Source organism: Neodiprion virginianus, chromosome 5 (genome assembly GCF_021901495.1).
Source record: "Neodiprion virginianus isolate iyNeoVirg1 chromosome 5, iyNeoVirg1.1, whole genome shotgun sequence".
Lineage (NCBI taxonomy): Eukaryota > Metazoa > Arthropoda > Insecta > Hymenoptera > Diprionidae > Neodiprion > Neodiprion virginianus.
The window spans coordinates 11,570,938-11,598,489 of NC_060881.1; the positions used below are offsets into that span (position 1 = coordinate 11,570,938).

Below are 27,552 nucleotides of genomic sequence, written 5' to 3' on the forward strand. Positions count from 1 at the left end.
TCTGCCTGTGTAAATAAATAAGCGTTTATATTCTGGTTTCGATATCGACGAGCATCGGTTTCTACAGCAAGTATAAGTATTCGATAGGTGGAAGCTGCTGCGCGGATAAACGCGATGTACAGAAACGCATTTGACATACAAAGAGGATAGTTCTTTCGTATTCACGGCGTGGCTGCAGCGATTATGCAGAATCGTTGAACACACAAAGGGAATCTCCGTTCGCGAGTAAAATAAGGAATAATTATCGAACCTCTCTCTCACATCCACCGCGAATCGGCAAAGAAGAATCATCCAAGTATGACGACGTATACGAACGAGCTCTCGTCTATCCATCGCACGTAAAAGCCGACACGTGTTCCGTTGCAATTAAGCGAAGTACCTCATGCTCAATATTTACTAATTGACTTTTTGTCTTTCTCTGTTTGCAGCCCCATTCGTAAGATACTTGAGAAGAGACGCATAACCTTCGCATGAGGGATCGGAAGAATGAAATCGCTTAGTTAATGGGCGAACCGGCGAATAAACTAAAAAAAGACGCAGGGATGCCAAAAGGGGAGAAACGGAGTTGCGAAAAGCGAATTGAAGGCAGCAGACGCCATTGCCGTAAAAGATGTTTGTTTCTGGATCAATTATACTCCGTACGGAATATTGTAAGCCCCGGAACCTATAGACGCGAAGAAAAATGTGCATCTAGGGTTTCGGTTAAAATGAGCTTTCAGTCCATTATACGCAGGTGTGTGTACGACCTTGTTTCTTTTAACGGCTTATTCACGATCGCATTATGGAGGAGCACATAACTTGAAATCCAGACCGTGTCACATTCTTCTCTTTATTGTTCTTTCAACAAGTAACCACTCAACTGCCAAGGCGTCATAGCAGCGTTAAGCGCACCAATACCTTAACTGCCAAAAATCGCGGAATGGCGTCATAAAGTAATTCAGTGTTTTTGATGTCTCCGGTAAATATTGACTTTTTAAAGCATGTATTTTAAGTACTCTTGAGGTCAAAGAATCCGATTATGATCATGGAAAGTTATTTTTGTCGCGCATTCATACAGTTTCGAGTCCTTAGAGTCAACAAATTTTTGATAATTTTCTCAAATGGCGTCACAGAGCGTTATTATCAAAAACGGAATCTCGTAAAGTATGCTGTTATAATACGTGATTCCGGAAAAGTGTTTCAAACCGTGATAACAATGCAGCGTTGAATCTAATAAATTGAAGCATGAATATTTTACAGTAAAATGGATCGAAAACTGCTTCCTTGATATGGTCAAATAATCGGAGAACTCGATTCTTCGTGGATGCTGCATTATTTTTGCAGGTGAACAGCGTCACTGACGTGAACCTGATTGCTAACTGACCCGAGAGACTCACCACTGGATTTCGCAAGGTTATGGGCATGCCGCACTTTATTGCTGACCGATGTCGAACCGCATCCAACTTCGTCCAAATTGGTGAATATTTGACTTTTGTCCAATTTCTCATGAGTAGATTGCAAGCCTGACGTACTAAAGGTAGGTTAGTTAAAAGTGGCACGTATCAATTATTATTATAAATTCTATCGCGATCATCCAAATTGAAACTAAATGGTAAAGGAGGTGGTAAGTTGTTCTAAGTTGGTATACGTACCGCTCCATGCCCACCAACGTCTAGACACTTATGCTATCAGATACCAGCAACTTCAAACATACTGTTATCTAGCTGCTATGCTAGAAGCGATATCTGAATTCAATATTTGGATATTTATACCGGATTCAAGATCAATTCAACAAATGAAAACAAGGTAAGCAATCTATTCCAAGAAAAGCACAAAGGATCCAGTATCCAAGTGTCGCCCGTTTCTATACATAAAATAAATATAGGCTAATATTAATAGAAACAGGTTCAAGAAATTGAAAAAAAGAATTGTCTATGATCCTTCCAAAGTAGTAATCATAACTGACGGCTGACGAAAAGTTTTTTTTTTGTGGTTCATAGAAAGACAGTTTCGTAACTTCAACAAACAGGAAACGTTAATTTACGTTCAGAAAGAGCATTTCGGAGAAGCAATGTAGTCCGGATGAAATTCTGAATTCATAATTCTCCTTAAAGCTCAAGATGACCTAAGGCATTAAACAGAAATTTAGATCATTCTTATCGAATGTTTCGTTTGCATTAGACGCATAAGTACAGTGTGCGTTAAGAATTGTGCGAATAGTTACAACAACTGGGATTTCCTTGCTCTCCCGTTCATGTACCCAGTTTAACTGACGTCCTGCTTTGATGGATAGAGAAACGAAGTATATTTCTTTAGGGATAATTTCACTAGTACTGTTAACGCTCTTCTTGCTAGTCATATTGACTCAAGTTTAATCTACTCTGGTGTGTCATGTCAAATTGTATTTAGAGAATGAATTTCAGAATATAATAAATTCCACTGGACTTTACATTATTTTCGTTGGTTGGAATGATTTGAGTCCAGCGTAAATATCCAAATATTCAGTTCAAATATTGATTTTCACGTAACAGCATGGCAGCAGTATCTGTACACTTATCGTCTGTAACGTAGTTTCCTGGACGTTAAGGCCGTCGATCAAAGCCTACATCAACTTAGAACACTACCACCTCCTTCGCCTTTTCCTTTCAAGTCGCCTGATCGCAATCGAATACATTACAATAATCAATAAGCGCCACTGACCTACTTTAATTGTCAGTACACCAGACTTGCAATCGACTTGCGAGTAATTGGGGGAAAATCAAACATTCATCAATTCCAACGAAGCTGGGTGCATTTCGACATGGGTCAGGGATTAAGTGCGGCATATCCATAACTGCGAATTCCAGCGGCGAGTCGCTTCGGTAAATTTTTGTTTTTAATGTTTACCTGGAAAAATAATTCCGGATCCACAAAAAATTGCGTTCTCAAACAATTCGAACCAGTTTATCGAAGCATTTGCGTTCTAACTTGTCGTAAAATATTCGTGTTCAAATTTAATAGATTCAATTCTGCATTGCCAACACAATTTCGAACTCTTTTCCAAAAATACGTGATTCTACGGTACACATGACGAAACTGACTTGTTAACAATGGCGCTCTCAAATGAAGAGTTGATTTCAGAAACGACAGCCACCGTGCACGGCATGGTTACCGTCCTAACAAAAACTTAACATTTCAGCTGCAATTTTGGTTGCCTATCCGCAGGCACAATGTCGTTTGCATCGTGAAATTTCAAGGAATCCTCTCGGTATACCTTTCTGAATTTTCTTTGCCGCGAGTCAGCAATTTGCCACACCTAGAGGTGGACAGAAAAAGAGTGTGGCGAAAAAGGCCGGACTAAGTCTTGACAGTTTATGTCAATCGGTTATTAATAAACCTTATAATAATATTAATACCTGTCTATTAACCTTTTAACGGTGGGGAAATATCAGTTCACAACGACCATTTATTAAACATGAAATTTATAAATAAGTTCAATGAATTTCTTAATCGGAGTCCCCAACCTGACTGCATCGCCGTTAATAGTTTAAACCTAACTCGTGTATAACATTAGTTACATGATTTATACCGTATTATTATAATCCATGTACCTATTTTATTAGGGATAACGTACCGCATCTCCATAGCTTATGAAGTACATTTTTCACCACATATCATTTTCTATCTGCTCTTCTGGGCAATTCAATATATTTGTATTTCCGTAACGCGGGACTATTGCACACTTGACACGTAATAGGTTCTTACAGGTATACGAGACTTAAGTTTACTTAGAGAAATGCCGCTTTGGTATTTTTGCCCAAGACACGTGAAGAATAGTTTATCTTCATTTCAAATGATATTCAACAAAATACAAGGGCAGATTATAGAGCCTCTCCATGTTCCACACCAAATTCATATCAGAGCTTACATTAAACGGAGGGGGTACGCAGTTTCCAATTCCCAGAAAGCTGTACTCGTTGTTATTAGCTTAAAGAAACTACTAAAAAGTCCGATTGAGACCTGCGTTATCTTACGTAGATTGTGTAAGATTGGAAGTTTTCGGGCTAGAAATGCACTGCAGAAAATAAATTCACAATCAGTGTAAAAGTTACCTCGCCCGGAGAGCTTTATTGGCGATTCAGTGTGTTTTTTTTCTTGATTTGTTCTGATTCATTGACGAAGATTTTGCAAAAGAGTTCGGGAGCGTTGGTTTGTTGGGGGGGGGGGTTCACGCCAAGAATATACCGGGATGCCTTCTATTGGAAGATGTGAGTGCTTTGTAGGAGCCAGCGGGCGAGACATCAACAAATCATGAATGTAAGCATAAGGGCCAAGAGGAGTGTGAGGAGCAAGACATTAACGGGGGACTCTGAACGTGGCTCTGGTAGTAGTCGAACATTTTTATGAACAGCTTATAAATTTCAACTTAACAGGGTGCTTCAGTCGATTTTGATAAAAATAGTACGTTGTGTACCAAGGGGGTATGGTGGTACTTTCAAGGCTAACCGCGCAAGGCGAAGACGAGTACTGAAAATCGGGAGAGGCTTTAAAAGGCCTAACCTTGACGTGTACATCGTGCTTTATATAACACACCATGTTTTCCGAGCTTCGCATTATGAAACTATTATGTATGCGGAAACGGTGTTAATGACGAAATGTGCTTGTTACTAAGGCGCAGGGGACCCGGTCGGAGGTCAAAAGGCAGAGTCATTTACGGGGGATTGGGGGGGGCGACGGACTCTCTAACGAGGCAAGAAGAAGAAGAAGACAAAAAAATAACTTTCACTTTTAAGCCATGGGAGTCCGAAGGTTCAAAAGTATACTTTTCAGTCGTAGAATTTAAAAGTACTACTTTAGTCCCTGTCTAAGCGCACCAAAAAGCGAGGAAAGCATGTGATATAAACAAATATATCTCCAATACGATGCCATGTATAGGACTGTTCCTTTAGGATTCGATGATTTATGAGTAATAGGATGTAACGAAGTCATATAATCGTCGAGATCGAGAAAAAAATCTTGCATGATGAAACAGCTCGGATGATCGGATCATAGTTCTCTTTCCCTTTATTTTCAACGTGTTTGAGGATTCGTTTGCGTGAAGTGAGTTTGATTGACATAATAAAGCTTTAAATAGACGCCTGCAGGTTGAGCTGTGAAGGAATGGCGTGCTAAGCAGCCGTAACTATTGACTTTGTTTTTTAATTTTATTTTCTATGACAGAGAACTCATAAGCACATCGGGAGACCTGAAGTTATTATATCCGCCCCTTTTGATAGGCTATTGCTGCATTTACTGGAACCGGCGTTTCAACTTTATTATTTGCAGCTCGACGCTGTAATTAATGCTGGGAAATAGGCGGTTGAACTTTTTTGAACGTAACGAAACTTCCTGTTTTCATTTTTTGCCATTGGGCTCGGTTGCATAGTATGTACGTTGGTAAGAATATCTTTTAACAAGTTTTTCCCATCTATACATATACATTGAAAATATTCTGAAGTTGAGCTTACGAGTGAAATTTTTATTGCAAAATGGGATCGAATCTGAAACCTCAGTTTTTCAGCCGTATTAACTAGGCAATGTCTGGTATAATTGTACTAGAAAAGCTCATAACTAAAGTCCTCTTTTCACAAAAGGGTGGATTTACGTAAATTGCATTTACGATTGTCATCGTTAGATGTAACTAAAAACGGTTTTTTTCTCGCGCATAATGAGATGTGCAGTTATGCCTCGAAAATTGCCCCGACGCTCAAGAGTCGGAAAAAATATTGGTCTTTGTCGAGTGTTGGAAGTGAGTAATCGATTCTTAAACGGTTGTTTCTTTGAGAGATAAATATATATGAGAGTGCCTGCAACCCGACTGACGACGAAGCTGCATGCACCGCATCCACATATGAATACGCTTCAAACGCATTTGAGCGAATCACTTTCTACCACTTTGAGAAACCACATTTGCACGATGAAGAACGTTCCGAGCTGATATCTTACGCTAATGAGGTGGAGACCCCGTGTTTATATGTATGTGCGGTTATCGCAACTGCATTAAAATTCTGTAACAGTTTTGACGAAGCGAGAAACAAAATCGTTGGAATCATTTTGGAATTTATCTGTCTTGTGTGAAAATGGGTAATTTATAAGTTGCAGCTCAAAGAAGATGCATGCAAAAGATCGTTGACGAATGAAGCATATTGAGTTCCGGCAAAGTTACGCCCCGTTAAAGATTTGTTGGTTTATATGATACATGGTAAGAATATTATACATGTCAAAAAATCGACAGGCTGCGTATTTTTGGATTTATGTGAGCAGAAAATTGAGCGCTGAAACTAATCGGCAGTCTCTGTTGTGAAATAAAAAAAAATAGATCCCAGCATTATACATCCGCCTGACAAATTGCACCCCGGCAACGAGAGTGACACACTTGGCATTTTGAGTTGAGAGTTGGATTTGCAAAATTTCAATTTATAAGCTTGAAAAGTGAAATTTCTGTAGTTACAAAATTGGCCGCTACAGAGCACAGAACAATAGGCTGCTTCCATAAGCATGCAATGCTTTCAGTCACAGTTATTTGCTTCCGCTGGAAAATGACTATTTTTGAGTTGTGTCATTCTGGTCGCCGGGGGGCGAAATATGGAGCGTGAAATCAGATCTCACTGTTTCGTGTAGTCATTTCGAAAAATTATACCACAACGACATACTTGACAGGTGCGGTCTTTCTCATAACCAACTTCCATTTCTTACTTCGACTCATAAAAAAATAGTCCATTATACTCATACTGAATGATAACCGACCTCGAGGTACACTAATTAGTAAATAGAAGACCAAGAATCGTTCATAGGTAGGTATTCTGGATGCGATCTGAACTGAGACCATTCAAAAAAAAATAAAATATTACCAAATCGATCTGATACTCTTCTATGAAAAGATATAATCTTTGGTTCCTACATAATACTGTTGTGATTCCAATTATTTCGAATGTCATTAACGTTCAATCATTCTACAACACTTTATAGGTTTCTCGAACATGAAGTATAGAAACATATTAATGTCAAACCATGTGCTGTGATGAGTTTGTTACTTATATTTAGAGTGACTATTCTCACTATCTAGAAAGTATAAAATACGCCGTTTGGACTGACACTTATTGTTAACTTCGGGCCTGATCCACCTCTCAGAAACATGGTCATGACTATTTTGGTATAGATATAATTTTTACCTATATCTGTACATAGTTTCTACAATTTTATTTTTAAGAGTTAAAGCACAAATGAGTTAGTTTGAAATTTTCGATTGATATACATGAATCTCTGTGGAAAAAATGCCCCATTCTGTCCCTACGAAAATTTCGCTACAAGAATTAATCAAATTTTAACACAAAACAAATACAGCGCTGAATTGGAATGAAGAATATGCCCGCCAAGTAAGTCGCTGTAGAAACATTTTTGGATATCACTAGACGAAATAATGAGATCCAAATTCACGATCTATATTTGCAAGGTAAATATATAGTCTTGGCCTCATGCAATCGTTTCACAAGAAAAATTAGCGATTAATTTCTGTGCTCATATTTTTGCTTATGTAAGTCTGAAAAAATGTATACGGCGAATTTTTTGACATTTATGATGTTTCTGCCATGGGTTTCATCCATTTTTGTACGTCTAATATAATAGTGATGTCGTAACATCATACGCTGTTCAACTAAAAATACGTACTTGGTAGGTTTTACGATATTCATAATGTATATGCGTAGCCGCTAAAGTTGTTCTTTTTCAGAAAAACGAAATTGGTTATTGTCATTGTAGATATGAAACTGTTCACCATAAGCCTGTGGTTCCAATTTTATAGACCATTGAAAGCCGGACTTATTGTAGCCCTTGGGCTGCGACATTCACATTCTATGTTGTTACTGAGAGATGGTGTGTTGTGGTTTCAATTATGCCTCTGACAAACGGAGGCCCAACTAATTCTGGCCTTTGGGCTGTGACAGCCACCTGCTACGTTGTTACTAGGGGATAATCTGTTGCGGTTTCGGATATGCCACTGACAACCGGGAACCTAACTTACTCCAGCCTTTAGGCTGCGATACTCACCTTGCGCGTCGTTACTAGGGGATGGCGTATTGTGGTTTCGGACAACTGAGAGTCAAAGTACGATGTCCAGTAAAAGATCCATAATAAATTCAAGGATATTTCCATAAGATTTTTAGGTTATTCAAGGACATTCAGGAAAAATAAAAATACATGAATGCAGAGGGCAGAGGACACTGTACATAATCTGCGCGATGTACGTGATATATGTTATTTCTACTACACCTGTTAGTAGGAAAAAACGAAAAACGCGATTCGAGGTAGCAATCTACTTTTTAAATACAGTTACTCAGTGAACACAAATAAATATATCATTCGCAGCAAGCCTTAAATATAGAATGTTTCGAGGACACAAGAAAATTTCAAGAATATTGCCACGGCTTTTTAAGGACCAGGAAGATTCCAGGACCTCAAGGACTTCCAAGATCATGCTAAGGTATTCTGGTCTTTTTGGCGATAAAGATCACTGAAAGCCTGATTTATTCTAGTCTTCAGAGTGCTACAACCAGCTTCTGCATTCCTACTAAGCGAATGAGTGTTATAGTCTCGTATACGCCAATAACTACCAAAAGTACAAATCAAATTAGCCCGGTAGATGCCAAAAGATCACTTAAGGAGGCTATTAAAATTGAAAAAAAGAAAAAAACTCTTCGTAATTAGTTTGAAATTTTCTACGACATCAAATCGAGTGACTTGATGAGAAAACATGTTTTATGTAATACACTATACATTGTATTTACTAAAATGTTTCGATTGGAAGGAACTAGTCAAAAGATGAAATATGGAATCAGTTTTGTTTTCTGATTATCGCATTACGTTGGACAGGAAATTTTACAAAATCCTCAAAGATTCTAACACACAGATGATAAAAAATGACGGCGGTACGAGGGTGATATAATTTGTTTGGGCATCGAAATTTTCATCACTAAATCATATTTCTCCCCAAGTCTATTTTAGAAATTTTATTGGATCACGGAGCGCAACTCGTACAGAGAGATGAGAGAGCAGTACGCTCACCCGACATTCAGTACTTGTCAGTAGTGTAAAGTAATTCAGTATTATGTCCGTTTTTGGGTGTTACCTGTATCTGTCAGATCTTATTGTAGAATTCCTAACACCAAAACATATACAGAGTGAATTGCTAACGACAACATAGTCCGTCGTTTGTTATAGCTTAAAGGAGTGCCTTGGTCAATTTCGATGTTGTATATATCTCCAGATATTGATGTCCACGTATTTTAAACGTAAAAAAGGGCTTGACAACCCCATTCTATACATAACCCTGAACAAAAAAAACCCCAGCACATTTTCATTTGGGTGAAAACCAAATAAATGGAACAAATTTTCCGAATTTACGATGGCGATTTCATAGAAACCATGCCATTTCTTTATTTCTGCCTTAAATGAAAATGCGTTGGAATGTTTTTGTTCCGAATTGCATATACGATAGTGTTGTTAAGCCATTTTTGCATTTGAGATACGTGGACTTTGATATTTGCAGGTATATACGTCAACGACGCAATCAACCAGGGAACCTCCTTAATGCGCATGCGCTACAATTCAAGAGCAGATCTTTGCCAGGGCAGCCAACGGTTACAAATTTAGAAGACAGTTCGTCGTGATATATATATTATATATAAACTTAAAAAGTTTGACAACTGTCGGTCTTGAGTATAACCGTCAGCGAGAATTGTCAAAAATTTTGAGGTTACGTTCATGATGGTTCATGATCGCCCTGGAAAACAAATGTCCTCGAATTTTAGCGCATGCGCATTTAACTATAGCAGACGTCGGAGCATTCTATCGTTAGTAATTCACTCTGTATAATATGTGAAATACCCGTCGATTCAAGCTTCGGACGATTTTCATTGATATCGCTTCGATTGAGACATATAATTTGGCGCCATATAATTTTGACCACCTCTTTTGAATATCTATTCACTCATACAACTTTGAAGCGAAAACTAGACTGACGAAGATGAACGGGACGGAAAAATTTCTTGATTGAACCAACTGTGTAATACTAACAATTAACTGTCCATGCATCGATTGTATTGGAATTGGGCTCAATGAAAACTTTTTCTCCCCCACTCTTTGAGATGAATCACTCAACCCTAGAAGTATTGCGGAATTAAAGAGGATGAGGGTCAAGAGAATTAGTAGCCTCATTCCAAGTGCATTAAAAAAATAATATTATTACCGTGTAGGCTGTTGCAGTACATAAATTCGGTCGCGATGATATTTAAAATTTCCTCAATGTACTTTGCACAAAATTCTATCGAATTTCTTGAACACAATTTTCAACAGACGTGATGATACGCCTAATTCAATCATTTAATACCACTTGAAATTTACGCCTGTTCCGCTCACGTACTTTGCAGCTAATTCGATAGTTGTTGAAAGACTGCCCAAATAATTCACGGCAGCCGAGAATCAACGTGGAATATTATAAGGAATGAACGAAATGGAGTTTTAGAATGTCGAAATTTACATTAATTCCGTTGAGTTTCATGATCAGTTTGAAAAATAATTTCTGTTTTTCCCAATCCTTAAAGCTTATTCAATTTATTCGATTTATTTTTCAAAAAATTGAATACCCCGTACAATCATTAAATATCGTTAAATCAACCTAAGATGTTAAGAGCATTTTATTTCCCTTGCTTGAAATTTTTTATCCATTTTAATTACTCGTTTTTATGCATAACCGTTTACCATAGGATGCGAGGAAAAACTATTTTTAGTTGGTACAGGACACCCCGAAGTCAACCATGTATCAAATAATAAAGTTTGACAAACTGTTTCGATACCAGCAATATTACGAATTACGCACATAATACACCATCGATCTGTGTAACTGTATCTTACAGCACGTATATAAAATAGCAGGCGGACCGTCCGGTCCACTCCATCAGGCGTATATTTTGTATACCGTGAGTTCTTCTTGAAAGGCCCTGCTAGTAGCGCGCGCAGTTCAACATGCTTGATTTTGATTGGCTGACATCCGTGCGCGCGGCCTGAAGCAAGCCTTCGCTGACAAGATGAAATTCCCTAGAATCGTCTGGTTGACAAGCGGCAGTCAACCATAACCTCACACCTATCAAGAATCGCCGGGTCACGGCGCCGTCGCGATCCACTACGCATCGGTCATTCTGCCTGCCATGCTGGTAACATTTCTACGAAGTTGGCTACGCTTGTAAACTAGACGAGTCGCGATTGTCCAGCAAGTCCTTTCAAGAAGAACTCTCGGTACAAGGATGGTATTTTCTACAGAATTCCCTGTAGGCTATTTATAAACATATAATTCGTCGCGCCAGCGTTCCGCATTTATACACCTCGTAGACTTATATTCGTTCATTCTCTCAATTTTTATTCTCTTTGACAACCTCAAACGTATGATCTAGTTTCAACGGTTATATACGCCGTTATAACTCAGTGGCAAACATATTTTACAGTGTGTATCGTGCTCCCGATATTCCAACTTTTTGCCTCCATATCTTCTTTCTATGTACCAATCTCGGTAACTCCGTCGTTTATCCTGCAATCCGAATTAGCAGCGGGGGATTTTTTCTACTTACTGTAACGAACCGATTCACTCTTCTACGCAAAGCATACTTTTTTTCTCTGGGTAAATTAGCAGCGTAAACAGCCGCGAGCAAATCGCAGAAGCGGAAGAAATAACTTATGATTATCGCAGAAGATAATCGACGTGTTTACCACGAGAGTACGAAGACCGAAAACTATCTTGTAAAACTGGTATGAGATACAAACGCTTCCGGGTATACGTTGCGTCGAAAAATGTTAATCAAATCGTTTCCCTACTCTTTGGAAAACGATGATATTGTAATTTGATAGGCATTGGTAGGTAGAGAATTCATGATTTTGTACCGGCGATTATTTGTTCGGTTTTAATTATAGATTTGTCAACACATTTCCTTCAAGATTCGGTTGCTCAATTTTTGTTTGTGCGGAATTCCAAGGAAAGAGATAATCTGCGATTGAAACAAAAACAGCAAACAAGATGGTGCTCGGAATGATGCATGAATTAGTAACAAATTGACGAGAATTGTGTCGAATTTAACTACATCCCTATGTTTCATTGATAATAATGATCAAAGTTTAATCACTTGTCGGCAACGAAGAGCGTTATAAAAGTAAACCAGAACATAAAGGTCAGTTGTTTTACATAGTGACATAATTCCCCCGATAAAACAGGTTTTTTAAGGGATTGTGCCATCGGACCGAACAGACTGCAGTAGCCACAACAAGCGTAAAACATACATAAATGTTGAAAACGTTCCACATTAAAACAGGAATGTACACTTACGCCGATACTGGTTCTCATGCATTCCGGAACGTGTGTATAAATGATACCTGTTACATACGCTAATTAACCGTGTATTCAAACAAAATAATCGCCGGTTGGCAGCAGCGAAAGCAACGTAAAAACAGCAAGGAAAAAAAAAACCAGTGTGAAACAAGCACTGGATATCGGCAATCCTCATGCTATAATTTGTTTTTTTCTTTTTTTCTCAAGGGGTTAACAAACGAACGGTGAGAAAAGTAAAATACCTTTATCGACTAAATAAATTTGAAGATCCGATTAAAAAGCTGCTGCAGTGTCGAACTACTACGCATATTAATGGGATCAAGACCCCGATTCCCGAATCCCTGCTGCTAGAGCGGAACGACATACGTTTGCAAATTTATCGAAGAACCGAAAAAGGCTCCGGACGTCGAACATGACGTCTGCGATAGCGAACTGATAAGTTCTAAGTATCGAGAGCGAAAAGAGCTTTTGCGGTGTGTAAAAAACGGAGAACCAAAGAAACTACAACTTTATTATGCGAGATCCTCGCATTTGAGACCACTAGTAAAATCAAAGCGGGTATTTGCGAATGCAAAAGGTAAAAAATGGAACTCGATATCCTTTCTCTCACGTTGATTTTTTAAATTTCTTTTCTTCTTCCGTTGCGGGTGAGGCTTTTTCAGTACGTGATTTCGCCATCCCAATATTTTGCGAAGTTCTGATAACGATGTGCAAATGAAACTGCCCGAATTTCACCTGATACGAACACACGCGCAGAGTGTGTTTTACGAAACGTATGACGAGAGTGGGAGTTCTGCACAACTATTAGTGAAAATTGAAGTAATTTCAGAGAAAATTTCATGTCGTGTGAAAAACTCCGCATAATACATACCCACTACAATATTCAACCAGAAAATTTTAGACATTGAGTTGGTGAAGTTGAAAATAAATATTTTTTCTGTAAACAGTGATTTAAATTCGAAAAACTGTAGACGTGGAATATGGTTTAAGAACTTGGGGTGAATCAACTTATTTTACTGACAAGTCACTGCCACTTGGGTGATCAACGATTATAAAATAATGCATTTTGTTTCAACATTATCTTTTTGAAAAAATCTTAATAAAAAATCAGAAATAAAAATTGGATGAATCAGAATGAAAATTCCTAAAAACACAAGGGTAAGCAAAAATCAAGAGCGAATACTAAAAATTCTCAGAACTTCTATAGCAATACCGACTAACCTAAAGCGTTCAAGATCAAAAGAACTGATCAAAAAAGGTAAAATGAGCGGCAATTGTGTTTTAATGTAAATACTCGATCGACACAAGAATCTCGGTTTAGTTACAATTCTGTTGGTTTAATTGTGCTTATTCTTGGACTGTGTGCTCAATCGTTTGATCGATCAACCATCGTTTCCAATTAATCATTTTTTCGATTAATTGACGAACCCGCGTTCTCAATTATCGATTAATCAGGCAGCCTTAGTTTCTTCTGCTACAGGAGAGCTTACAAAAGTGAGGAGAATGTGTGCCGCGATTTCCTGGGGATGGAGACGGTGGGACTTAAAAATACAGCCAAAAGCCAAAAAGAGTAACGACCAGCACCAATGTATCGTCGGCATAGCTATTTATAAGATGTAAACGACGCCTGGTGGTATGAAGTAAGAATTAATTCGCGAGCCGTTACATCTCATTCCCACATCCCGTCTCACATATAAGTAGTTATAATACCTGCGGGAAAAACGGCATCACACAGCTGTTTAATACGGAGGAAATGTTCTCGTTCTCGTTCTCCGCAAGCATCACAGATAGAAGGGAAACTTCATTAAAGAGCGATAAATAATAACGAGAAATGAGATTCACACGAAAACACGAGAGTACAAAAAACGAGGGAGAAAAAGGAACAGTAAGAAGAACGGAGAAAAAAATTCCAAACATCCTGCTGCATGTTTTTTTTGGCCAGCAAGCCTTCAGCCAAACTTGATTATCAATCTTCCTTCTGCCTGCTCCTGCGGTCTCGACTCGACTCTAACTCACCCGGTTACCGCTTTTCCGGTCAATCTATACGTAACTACGTGATGCGTATTAATGCACAATTGCCAAATGGCGAAAAAAGGCAGTGGTTTGTCACACGACGCGTAAATACGAAGCTAATTATTTTTAATAAGCCGTGCCTGATGATAGAAATTTTTTAATCCGAGATAATTCACCATGTTGAAGTTATAGTAACGTTATCGCAACGATTAATGCTGAGGAAAAACCGTTACTTTGTGATTTTTTAATTGCTTGAAATTCGGTAAGCCGTAATAAAACAAGATTTTCTCGAATTTTAAAATCTTCGTTCTTTCAAAGTCATTGGAAAAATAAAAAACTACTGATTTTTTCCCGATTTTTCGTTACGACAACGTTACTAACTTCAATCTCGAGGTAATTCAGCTTTTAGAATTCTGCACGCTGCATCTTCTTCAGCTGATACACATCTCATGATAATCTCAGAAAATTGAACACCGAATTGTGCACGCGTAAAGTTTTTCGCATGCTTGGACAGGCTGGCCAAATCTATCTGGTTTGGTTCCGGCGGAAACTGTCAATACGCGACGGCGTTTTGAAGCTACGCGGACTGAAGCGTAGTCCGGTCACATTTTTTTCATCTCAAATTCTTAGTGTAACGTAAGATCAAAACAACAGCGAATTTTTATATCTAACGTTCGGCAGCAACTAAGCAACCTGACAGACAGACGGGACATTTGACGCGAATTAGTTAAATCTACCAATGGAATCACACGATTTGATGCATGCGCATTCGGCTCTTCAGTTTCTTAAAACTGTCATTGTTGACGACACACATGAATTTTTGATATTTTATACCCAAGCGAGATTGATTCACCGTTCAAAAACCTGCTGCTGAAAAATTGTGGAACAGTTTGCAACGACGAAAGAATCATATTCAATAAATCCACAACTCGTCACTGAATCTTCTGAAATCTATCTCATTAAACATCGATGAGTATTTCTAAGATTTTCAGCAGCTTTTTTTGCACCTCCAACAGTAAAGAAAAGTACATTTGTGCAAGTAGACACGCAAATTTATGTGGGTACAACAAAATGTACCTTCAACCCTCACTGACCTGGACTCGCTGCCGATGACGTTCCTGCTTCCTCTGGCGCCTTTCGAGTTCTTCTTTGCGTTCTATGAGTGACCTGATCTCCCCCGTCGGTGCCGTCGTCCACAACGAATTGTCGGTCGATGCACCGGAATTCGAGGATAGCCGTCTCATCACCGGCAAATCCTCCTCACCTTCGCTGTAGCTTTCGACGAGGATTTCTGAGTCACTCTATACGCGACAGAATTGGAAGCAACCAACGAAAAATTAGGAAATTGGGTATGGAACTGATGAGAGAACATAGGGACGCGCTTAAAAATCAGGGAAAAAGTTGTAAAATTGCAGATAATGAACTTCAGAAATGTTTATGACGTATTAATAAATTGCTGCTTCTTTTAGACGTGATGCGAAAGTGAAAGACTCTCTTTGTGGGTGCTTGAATTTGAAATCGGAGAGCTCAAAGTCTCGTTTGCACTCACTTGTTCAGGTGGTGAGCTAGGGGAACTTGCTGTTGAGGTTTCCACAACAGAAACGTACTCGCTGTCGCCAGTTTCACATTTTTGTAGCTTAAGAACCGGAGTCTCAAGACCGCAGAGGAACACTTGTCCGAAGAAGAGTATTTTGTGTATCCTCAAACAAACTTGGGCCACTTCCTGCGATTGAAAAAAAAACATACATTATATAGGTTACGTGATGAATTTTTATGATGACATAACTGTATACCCGTGATTTCGCCAATATTCGCAAAGAGAGACAGTATAAAAATTTACAAATAAAAATTCTAGTAGCTAAGTTTACTACTGCAGCACGGCTCAATAACTCACCATATCTTCCTCTTTCTTGACGAAAACCGGCTCCTGAGGATTCGACATGAGAGGAGTGAATCCTGAGAGCGTGTAGTCTTCTGGTAGCCTGACAAGCTCCAGTCCTGGAACACAAAATCCGGCAAAGATGATGGAGAGATTCAGAATTCATACACACACTTATAGATACTTATATAATACTACGAATTTCTGTACAAGCGGAACGATGCGTGCGCGTTATTTGAGCAACTGGAGTTACAGCTCTCATTTCAGGTTTGGCTGCATCATATTCCGCCACGGCCATCCCAAACATTGTCAAAACAAATAATATCAGACGTTTGGAACGACTGTGGCAAGATACGAAGCTTAAGAAATGATGATACAATATAAGTATGTATTGGGAGCTTGAATGCTCTATCGCTCGATACAAAACAAGAATATACTGAGCCATCACAGGATGTTTCATGACAGAGTTCCAACAAGCCGCTTCGCGTAAAGTATAACAATTCCCACAACCATGACATGTCTTCGAGGACCTTCTTTCCCGATTTTCATACAGATACCGAAACATCTGCAAGCCCCTACTATGAATATTTAGACGACTTGATACTTGAGTTTTAAAAGGTATTCACTACATTCTAGTTCTCTTTTTCAACTTGAATGGTGAAATATGGTTAGATTCTTGAATTCTTGCAAGGAAGTATTTTTCTCCTCACGTTAAGGTAGATGTATCACTTTTGTCCACCATAGTATTGTATGTGGTGAACGATTGATCCATTTGTAGCTGTATTCATTTCGTAGATGCGAATAAAAGCCTGGTCAAAAATGTACAAAACTGTTTGGCCGGCTTTTACAACTGTAAACTTTGATTTTCAAACAATATATGGGTAAAAAGTGCCGTTTAATACTGTACGATATGTTTCTGTGAATTACTTTTCAAAAATGATTGAAAGACTTTACATAATGATAGGACAAATATGGCGCAGTGACCACAAACGGCGTCACTACCCTGCATGTTTGTTACCAGTTGCACCCAATTCTTTGATGTTATGACCACGTATCCGGATAAGAAAAAGTTCCAAGAGCGAAGCAAGCCATTAAGTAGTTTAGCATAGTACCTGAAACTTAGGGCACAGGCTACATTTGAGCCGAAATCGATGGAAGTTAGGTGGAAAAAGAGTCCTGTGACGTGTGGAAGGAATGACGCACGTGTTTGATCCGAGGTAAGGGTACTTTTGTCGCAGAGTTCAAGGTCTTGAGTTCATACTACTGGTTCGTGGATGACGACGTCGACGGTCTTTCGCGATAGTCAATAAATTGGGAATCGCCAATTTCAAAACGCAAATGGCAATCGTATGGTAATGCCCCCAGTTTCCTTGATTGTCGACATTCTTGTTGAGCACATGGGTTCAGCGTCCGAACCTCTCGGCGATACGTGATAGTTTTTTTATCAACACCGTGATTGTAACAGTATAGGAACGAGGCGGCTACAGTTATTCTCTGATGCGAAGAGCCTGGGACATGAAATTTAGTGTATTGTATACGTGTCGCAACTTCTGCATAATGAACTTCTTTATGCCTGTGTGAAGCGCCGCAGGACAGTGCAGAAATAATCAGACGGTGGGAATTCGGTGCACGCGGATACTCGTAAGCGCATATTTATCGCCTACTTCGTGCTACAAAGTATCAGTAATGGACTCATCGAATCGTCACGTAGCCGCGTGCGTTATAAGAACAACGCTGCACTGTCAACTTCTTGGTATAATAAACTGCTTTTCGAATCCTCCGTACTGCACACTTCTGCATCATTCGCGTGGACAACAAAAGGTTTGTAACATTCCAACACACGTTCAAAAATAAAATCAAATCCTGCTCCTGCATACCGAATATTTCCATGAATGAAAATACCTCTGTCTATTTCATGACTAAAATAGATGCAACATGGAAAAAAATATAATGTAAATTTGACATCTGTGTGGTGAATACAGGGACAGTACTTTTATCGCATCAAATCTATAATACTTCAATTGTGGCAAATCTATTCCATCTAATTGGTACATCTTGCTACAATTGCTGTAGATTTGATTCCATAAAGGTGCTGTCCATGTATTCATCACGGGAGATGTTGAAATCTACAATATTTATTTCCCGTGTAATAAAGATAGTGGTATGAACTGGTTATAATACTTTTAATATAATTCGATACGATACTTGGCATAAGTGCACCGACGATAGATGGGCGATCCCAACAAGTTTATTGAAAACTGTGTCCTCTGAATATTCCATTAATTTTGATATTTACGGTAATCAAATGTTGTGAGATGAATTAGCAAAACAACATGAAGCGGAATTGAGTAGTTTTCTTTGCAGGTTCGTTCATTTCTTCCGAATATGCAAGAGCAGATTGAAACAGAATTAGTTACCTGAAAAACATTCTGTTTCAAATTCAAAACTTCTTTCGTCACTTTAAGACAATGATTCCTCACTTGCAGAAAAATCACAAAACCATAAAAGCTAGAATGCCTTGGCTTTCACAAATTCAGTCCAGTAAAAATTAACTCTTGTGCTATTTATCTCGCAATAAGAATTATAGGTTTTTCATAAATATTAATCCGTCACAAAAAATTGTCATAGGTAATTCGAGGAGAATGGTTATATCAAAAATATGACGATGATATTTTGCTTGCGGAGTAAAACGCCACGGATCTTTCCATGTTTCTCTCTATCTCTGTCTCTTTTCCTCTCTTTCCGTGTAACTTTTGTCATCCTATTTTTCGTTTATCACGCGTGTCTATTTTCGACTTTTTTCAACGACCTTTTTAATTCAGGAGTGGAGAAATCGAAGCGAGAAAAGAAAGGGAAGGGATCGGAGAAGCAAGTCGATGAACGTACCGTTCATCTTTACCGACAGTACACGGTCGGGGAAAAAACTTCTTAATCTCCCGAAACACAATAACATTCCTTTTCACCGAAGAAGGAGAGCATGTTGCAACTCGGCGCGAGAACCAACACTGCGACTCTATGCTTCTCGCATTTTATCTTTTATATTCATTCCGTCATTGCTTTTGGTGTGTGCGTCAGCATGCAGCGTTACATCCGCCCCGATACAGTAAGTAGGTAGGTATAAGTTACACACGTCTATATACCACAGCTGCTGTTCCTTGCCTCTCATACAACTCGTTCAAAGAAGGAGAACCGAAACCCGACAAATTGGCATCACGGCGCGTTACTTTCGGCGTACCGTTAACGTATCCCTTTCTGATTTTTTTATTTAAAACAGAGATAAATTTATACCGATAACGAACTGCTACAGATATTCGCTTCGTGGAACAGGACCGTGTTCGAAGAGGAAATGGATTCGGTAAAAATCAACAAGTTTTAGTCATTTTATAACGAGATAATCGCAGATTCGGTATTTATACAATCGATGATGTATGCGAGGTATAGTCAGGTAAAAAATCCGTCAAATCGAGAATATAACGAAACAAAAGTTGACCAGGGCAACAGAAGCTGATCAAGTTGAATCAGATTCATAAACTCTCTGTGTTCCGAAAAAAAACGTCTCAACACTGAATTTCAATGGTAATCGCCTCGTTATTAACAGTGTTAGTGAAATCAAATGATTACACTATTTTTTCACCGAAAAATAGGCATAGTTTGTCTGATTCTACTGAAAAATAGCTCATTTTATTTGTAAATGAATTTCCTGTAAATTATCCGAGATAGATTTTTTTCTTTATTTTGTCAACTGACGTGAAAGTCCAACAGGTACAATCGTAATTATTCAAAGATGTCAAACTTGTGATTCAACAAGTAATTCATTCTTGATAATCACAGATTGACTATGATGATCCGTGGAGACTTTATTTACCAATAAAATCAGCTATTGCTCTTTAAAATCAGAGAAGCAATATGAATTTTCTCGTAAAAAAAAAAAAAAAATAATAGTAGAAAAATTAGATTTCTATAAAGTAGTTGAAACAACGAAGTACTTGTAGCTGAGTTTTGTGTTGTAACATTTTTTCCTCCATCGTTGGGAATTTTATAGTCAAATGTAGCAGTAGAGTGTAGCAGTAGTCGAATGCAACAAAATTAGCTTCAGTGGCACTATTTGAAGCTCTGTCTAATCATGTTTTTGTTCTAATATTTTTCCAATCTGACTGTACACTTAACGTGTTCGATTCTGAACGGTTCAAGGGCACGCATGTTTTGATCAAACACGAAAGCTGATGAGAACTATCTGATAACATCGATAAACCGATCGATAAAATCGCGCGCCAACATCTCAAGCAGGTCGGATAGTATAAAGTGCCACTACGCATATTACCGACGTATCGAATGGTTCCCATCGCATTTCGTGTTTCAGCCGAATACGCATTCCCGAATCCGTCAGAAACTAACGCGTTAGATGTACACCCAACATCTTTAATATGTCCTTAATTCAACGACGACAACGACAACAGCCAAAACTACGACGACGACCCATACGCGAAAAAGATCTCTTTAGCGCTACAAAAATGGGAAATACTCGAGTTATAAACAAAAGCTAAGAAATTGATGTTTTACTCAAAATCTCTACAATTTTTCTTATATTTCCTTAACCTAGCTTTACTTTATCTCTTGGCTAAAAATCTAGTGGATACGTTTGAATTCACTGTCCAACGACTCATTTTACTTGGAAGACTACTCGTTGAAATTTTTTTCTTCCTACATCTGCATGAAAGTTCGATTTTCAAAGCCTGTAGAGTGTGCGTAAAGTGCACCATTTTCGAACGTTGCGATGAAAGGTCGTTAACGCATGCACACATAAAGTGCTTGATTTTCCGCATTAAGACTTTCTGTAGTACGTACGCGCATTCAAATGGCTCAATTTTGGATACTGTGTCATTGAGCGTAAATTTCCTAACACCAATTTTAAATACTATCAGTTGCGCCTTTACTGCGTCTCAAATGAAATGTTAGAAAATTTTCAGCGTGAACCGCAAAGGCGAATGGTGATTCAGATATTGTCTATTCGCATGTGCGATAGACGCTATTTTTTCCAACATCTGTGAAAGAAAGTTTGATTTGAGAAGCAATCAAAGCGCCACTCACGGCGCATAGAATTGGGGTTAGGTAACTAATGCTCAGTGACACAGTACATACAATTCAGTTGTTTGAAATTGTGCATGCATCAAAGAAAGCTCTAGGGTCTAACATATAGCATTTCAAACGAGTGCGCCAATGTTGGTTTACCGCATTGTTCGGAAATAGGGAATTTTAGGCACGCTTCTCGGTTTTTAAACATCAAAATGTCCAAAGAGATGTTGCAGAAATTATACTTTGAATACAAGTCAAGGGAGAATATTTTCAGTTACGGCCAAGGAATAATTTTGTTGTAACAGACGATGTTTTGACCAGGGCTGCCCTATAATTTTCAGGGTAGGAACGTTGATTCCATCAAACGACTGAATTGACACTGAATTTTTTCAATCTAAGTCAGAAGAGTCGATGTCGGAAACAAGGATTCAGACTTACAAAGAGTAGTTTCATTTCGGGTGAAATCACCAGCAATTGATAAAAGTTGTACAGAAAGGTAAAAAGTCAGATGTTCCCCAAAATTGTCTCATTATTGTGGGACTTGAAGTTAATCGTTGCTTTGATTTTGATCATTGAGCAAAAAGCTTGTATTGTGATAAACAATATATATTATGGCAGGGATTAACTTCCGTCACACAGATATTTCAATTGTAGTCAATAATTTTTGAAAATATTCAATATAAATACCATCTCTCTAATACTCGATACAGTACATGTATACATGCCACAGCAATATTGAAGAAGACGACCACTGGTCTTTCAGATGTATAATACTAACTAACGGCGGATCGTCCAGTCAGTCAATAGAGTAATATCACAAAAGGTGAACGGGAGAAGGTGAACATAAAATTGTAAAGCCGTGTGAAACAGAAAACTAAGAAACGCAACCCAGGTCCTGAAATATTGTGCATGGCAATCCGAAGAGGGAATGAGCTGGGGAAACAGAAGGAACGATTCAAACAGATATGAGCTATCGAGATACGAAAAACTCGACGAGGACAAATTATCCTATAAGATGAGAAATCAAGCTGTCCACTATCAGCCTCGTTACCAAACTTGTAGCCAACCGGTGCGGGTGCTCCAAATTAATCAGACAAGATTTAAGCATTGATCGAATCATCGAAAACAGTAGACACATGACCCCACTTCAACGTAGCGGTAAAAATTAAATTAGCCAAGAGCGCGATTGTTCAATATTTAATGAGAAAAACAGTTAGAAACTAAAGATTATTTCAAGAACCGTAAGTGACGAAATGATGTCTTGATTATTCGACAGTGGGCAGGAGAGGAAAACATATCCAGTTCCCTTATTTCTCGTTAAAACTTTTCAAGAATTCATCAAAACGTTTTTGACGTTCATTAAAAAAATGTCGTAGTTCAAATTACTGATTTTTTTCCATCAAACTCGAAAAATTTACTTTCTTAAAAACGCAATAGCAATGAAATTGGTTTTACACGTATATTGTACTTCTCTATTATTTAAAACATAAGTTGAAAAGTCGAATATTTTCTCAGCTGTCTTTGGCTATATTACTCCATTTCAGTTGTGACAGCGACCTTCAATAAATCAGGAATGATTAAAAATTCTTTAAAAAACCGTAATATTCGAAGCTTAACCATTTCAAAATTGGAGTGAAATTTAACGTTTTGCCGCATAATTTTGGGATTCAAAGAATGGAAGATTTTAGAAGCCTTCTGAGGAAAAAAAAAAAAACAGGTAATTACATATAGGTGAAGAAAAAAAAAACTATCAAAATCAGTGAAAACAAAAAATGAAACTATAGAAAAGTTAGCGGGCGACAAAAATATTGACAGGTAAAGAATATCGTACACCCAATAAACCACTAGACCAAGTTTTACACTCTTTTTTTCTGTAGCTCTTATGAGGTGAACAAATTGGTTGACGAGCAGGGGATACTGTAGGCATTGGATATGAATTTTTTTGTCGTTGTTTATACACGATATTTTTTCTCTTTTTTTCTCCGGGTACTGCAGTAATTAGAGGTGTACGACCTTGGAAGCGAAGACAAGTGTGCAAAAGAAGGACCAAAGGATTTCGATTCGCCTCTTAGGAGAAATTAGAGCTGCCTTTTATACCTAAATCAGAACGAGAGAGAGAGTCTGAATTTCATCTACTAGATACAAGTCACCACGTGTGAGAGGATAGAAAGAAAAGCGAAGGAAAAAAGTAAGAGATGTCAGCTTAGATCGAACCTCGGTTGACTACAGCGCGGACTTGATCCTGTGTATATGTGCATCGTAGTTTTCTGCGTATGTGTATACAAAGGTGGACATAATACAGGAGAGTATAGCGAACTATACAACGCGTTATACTCTAGACACATTCACCGTTACGCTACGTCGAGTGTTTCCACCGGAGGTCACGACGCGGCCAAAGACTCCTCATCCTCATCCTTCTCCTCCTCCTCCTCCTTCGTCTCCTTCTTTTTCTGCTTCCTCTACTTCTCTGCCTCAGCCTCACGCGTATACGGGACATTCCGTGCCAACTTGGCTACACTCAACACTGACCATCTCGGATGTGATCATCCATTTTCGATATTTTCGTTCTAATACTCTGCACTTTTATAGTTTTTCCGATTCAATCGGAACTCAATTTTTACGATTACAATTAGCAAAAATTCAGTTGGGAACATTTTTGGAGGAATATTGTAAACTGAATGCTTGTAACAGGAATTTTTAACCGTTTTTAAAAGTTGAGCGAATTTTCCTTTCGTTATTTCAGTATTAATTCATACAACGGTATTTCAATCAGGGACGAATCGTCAATAAATAACATTTTCAAAAAGTTCATCAAATTAATTTCGCTGGGTTTTTTATCAAGTATTTTAAAAATACTTTGCATTTACAATTCGCCCATAGTTTGAAATCACGGGTCCTATTGGTACTATGCATCATGAATAAATATATTCGTAATCATTTCGTTAAACTAGAGAACATTATCAATGTCTGCAGCAATCCCATTTTATAGATTTAATAAACGCAGTATGTCTTAATCCTGTATCCCATGATTTTATAATGAACACAGTTTTTTGATAAATAGTATCTCGCCAAGGAATCGGATTAAAAAAATCTAGCCAGTTTATCAACGTGCGAGACCTCACCACGGGAGAACTTGATTGTGAGTTGAAATTCCCAGCCTGTCGAGGAGGACCTGAGCAGCAGCTCGCAAAAATTGTAAGACTGGTCTCGTCGTTCAGGTTTCTGGAGATATACCCTATCGGTTATGGGCGGCTATTGGCAATAACTATGATTATTGTCATTATTATTTCAAAGTCCTCGGTCGATTCCTTTTGAAACTATGATAACTAAATACATCGCTTATTGTCGAACATCACAGAATACGTGAGTACTAACTTTATCAATCGATATTTCTCGAGGTCCGTTTAACAAATGACAAAAGAATGAATGAAATGCCCGACGATATTTGAAGATTGTGGTTCCGTTAAAAATTAAAACCAGCCAAAGAAGAACAATGAGATTACGGTTCTTGCCAATATTCAGAGTTTTGAGATACTTTTCTCGACATTTTTAAAATAGCGGTATGTCTGAAGTAGTAATAAAATTTTTTTGAAAAATTGATTGTGGCTGAGTTTCAGTCAGAACAGTCCTACGAAACAACATAGATGAAATTCTGCGACGATGGCTTGGAATGCCCCATACACACAGCTAGTTGAAAGAACCGAAATGATTCTGCGCAGACAAATGGAACGTGCAAAAGTTCAACGTCAAATTCCTGGTAATGAAAATTCTGGCCGCAAGAATTAATCATCGGTAGAAGGTAAAAAAAGGGTAAATTAACAAAAATCGAAGCAGTACAAAACAAACAGAAAAAAGATAACAAATAAAGAAACGTGCATGGGTAATCGACGACTCGGATGGTTTTTCTTGTCGTTTCGTCGATGCTGCAGGATGATAGTCCGTGTTACATTAGCCTCGGCGCGTACACCTTCATACCGTGTAATATAACTACTGGCCAGTATCTCTCTATAACTAATTGCCACGTGGTGCAGTAATTTGGTAAAAAATTTATAAGTCCCTCTGTGGACGACGGTATGTATCATGGGTTGCATATAATATGTATAAAGCGAGAGAGTTCCCGGTCAGTCGACATCATTACGCGTATATATATAACGCTATGTGCTAGAAGGTGGGACAAGATGATGTATGTCACGTAGTTTTATTGTTAGCAAACGTAAATCGAGTCTATATATTGAGATTCTTGAACTCTCGTATCTCCATACAAGTTGGATTTCTACCGTGAGGAAACGATACATGTATTGTATATCAGGTAAGTACCCACAACGTGGTAGCCGGAAAAAACAAATTGTACGGGAAGAACGGAGCGTAGTCAAGCACAGGATATGCGAAATTTATTTTCATGTCGATTGAGAGGACGTGTTTCAGATTTTTGAAAAAAATAATATATTGTATTACAAGTGTCGAAAGTGGGCAATTTCCGACGAGTGTGAAGTTTGCAGCATGAGACGGCAAAGTCACGTCGAATATCGCCTAACCACACGTGCGACACACGCTATTCCTTCCCACCTGCCTGACGCTGTGTTCACACTAGTACTCGTGCGATTAAAGCACTCGCTGTGGCAGCTTACTTTGCGAACTTTGTATCTCTCAAAAATCACCAATTTTCCGCACTTGTAACACAATATACTTTTCTTCTTGATACCGAAAACGAGATCTACCCGTCAGTTATAAAAAATATTAGAATTTCAAAATCATCACGAGTTTCGAAGTTCGAACTTAGTTTACTTTAGTTTATTTTCTTGTTCGCTTAGTATTTTCATTTTTCGATTAAAGGACAAAACGTCTGAGAAATGATATTCTCGTCATCTCTTTGGCACGTCCAAAAGGAAACCGGAAGGTTGCGTGTGGATTTTAAATTAGCAAAATATGAGCGAACTTACTCGTTCGAAAACGAGAAGAAAGATCGTGATTGGTGAAACGACCCGGAATCTTTCAACCCTGGGATTTAATCCCAGAAATCCGACAATGCTGCATATTCAATTTCCAACCCATTACATGACACCTTGCAGCATTTCACCTTGTTTTGTAGTTAGAAACTTATTCTATGCAACACACTAGAATGGTTGGTTTACGCTTCTTTTTTTACCAGCATTCCGTACGTGAAGTAATCGTTTATGCGACAGTAAAATTAAAAAGAGCATCGTATTACATAAACGTGCACTTTTACGTCCTAGTAATTAAAATTTTTCTTTTCCGTACTGTACTGTAAAAGAAAAAAAAAACTTGTACACAACACTTTTGTTATTTGAAGTATCCTCAGCACCATGGAGGCAATATTTTTCGCCACACGTATTTAAAATATTCGGTCCATACTTACAACAACTCATATTGCCAACTTACGCTGTAAAACTTTTACGGATGTAAAAAGACCGACTTTGTTTCCTTGACGCACAATTTACCATTATTAGAACTCACCTTCGGCCTCACTGTCGCTAGTAAATGCAGCTGTCTGATGGTCCAGCTTATCCAAGAGGTTTACCATCGTGGCCAATCTACTCCAAACATCTGCGGGTGGTCTGTGAAAATATGATCGACAAGTTAATCAGAGTTTAGATCCAAATCTCATCCCTAAAGATGATACAGGTATGTTGAATTATTATAGTTTTAAGGATGAAAGACCACGGAGGAAATAACACATAAATATTAACAACAGCGGGGTTTGCATTTGTGATGATACTGAGTAATCAGAGGGAGAGGAACGCGGAAAAGCAGAAATGGAAAAACGAGAAATTTTCCAATTCCAATCTTACGTCTGCCATTAACAACTTTAAGGGGGTGAAACAACTTTCCAAAAAAAAAAAAAAAAACATGTCAAGGAGAGATTTGACAGTTTTACTCACAAGAACATAATATTTTTTAACCAATCCAACGCAATCTCGACACCCGTTCGAATACAGAATGGCCAAAATGCCGAAAGGTTGGACGACGTCAAAAACACATATATTCTCTGGTACCTACGCTATACATATCCGATGGCCGATGTCTAGTGCCATCTACCATAAGTCTACGAAACTATGACAACCGTATTGCGGCCTTTCAGCTTTCTCGCCCTTCTGCATTTTGCGGATCGTAATTTCGCTCCATCTGACTTTGATTCGCGATAGCTAATTATTTGGTTTTGCGGCTGTTCGAAGTATTAGCCGGTCTCAATTTTTAATTT

The 27,552-nt window shown here is 38.3% G+C and overlaps 1 protein-coding gene across 4 annotated transcripts in view; it reads right to left on the reverse strand.

The window, feature by feature from the left end:
* LOC124304540 (telomerase-binding protein EST1A-like) overlaps nucleotides 1–27,552 on the reverse strand; it is a 255,119-nt gene that overhangs the window by 62,627 nt on the left and 164,940 nt on the right. For all 4 annotated transcript variants that reach the window (XM_046762915.1, XM_046762916.1, XM_046762914.1 and 1 more), the window contains 4 exons: nucleotides 26,808–26,908; nucleotides 16,275–16,378; nucleotides 15,930–16,103; nucleotides 15,475–15,681 (listed from right to left, as the gene is read on the reverse strand). In XM_046762915.1, coding sequence (XP_046618871.1) covers nucleotides 15,475–15,681; nucleotides 15,930–16,103; nucleotides 16,275–16,378; nucleotides 26,808–26,908 — 586 coding nt within the window. The remainder of the gene's footprint in view (nucleotides 1–15,474; nucleotides 15,682–15,929; nucleotides 16,104–16,274; nucleotides 16,379–26,807; nucleotides 26,909–27,552) is intronic.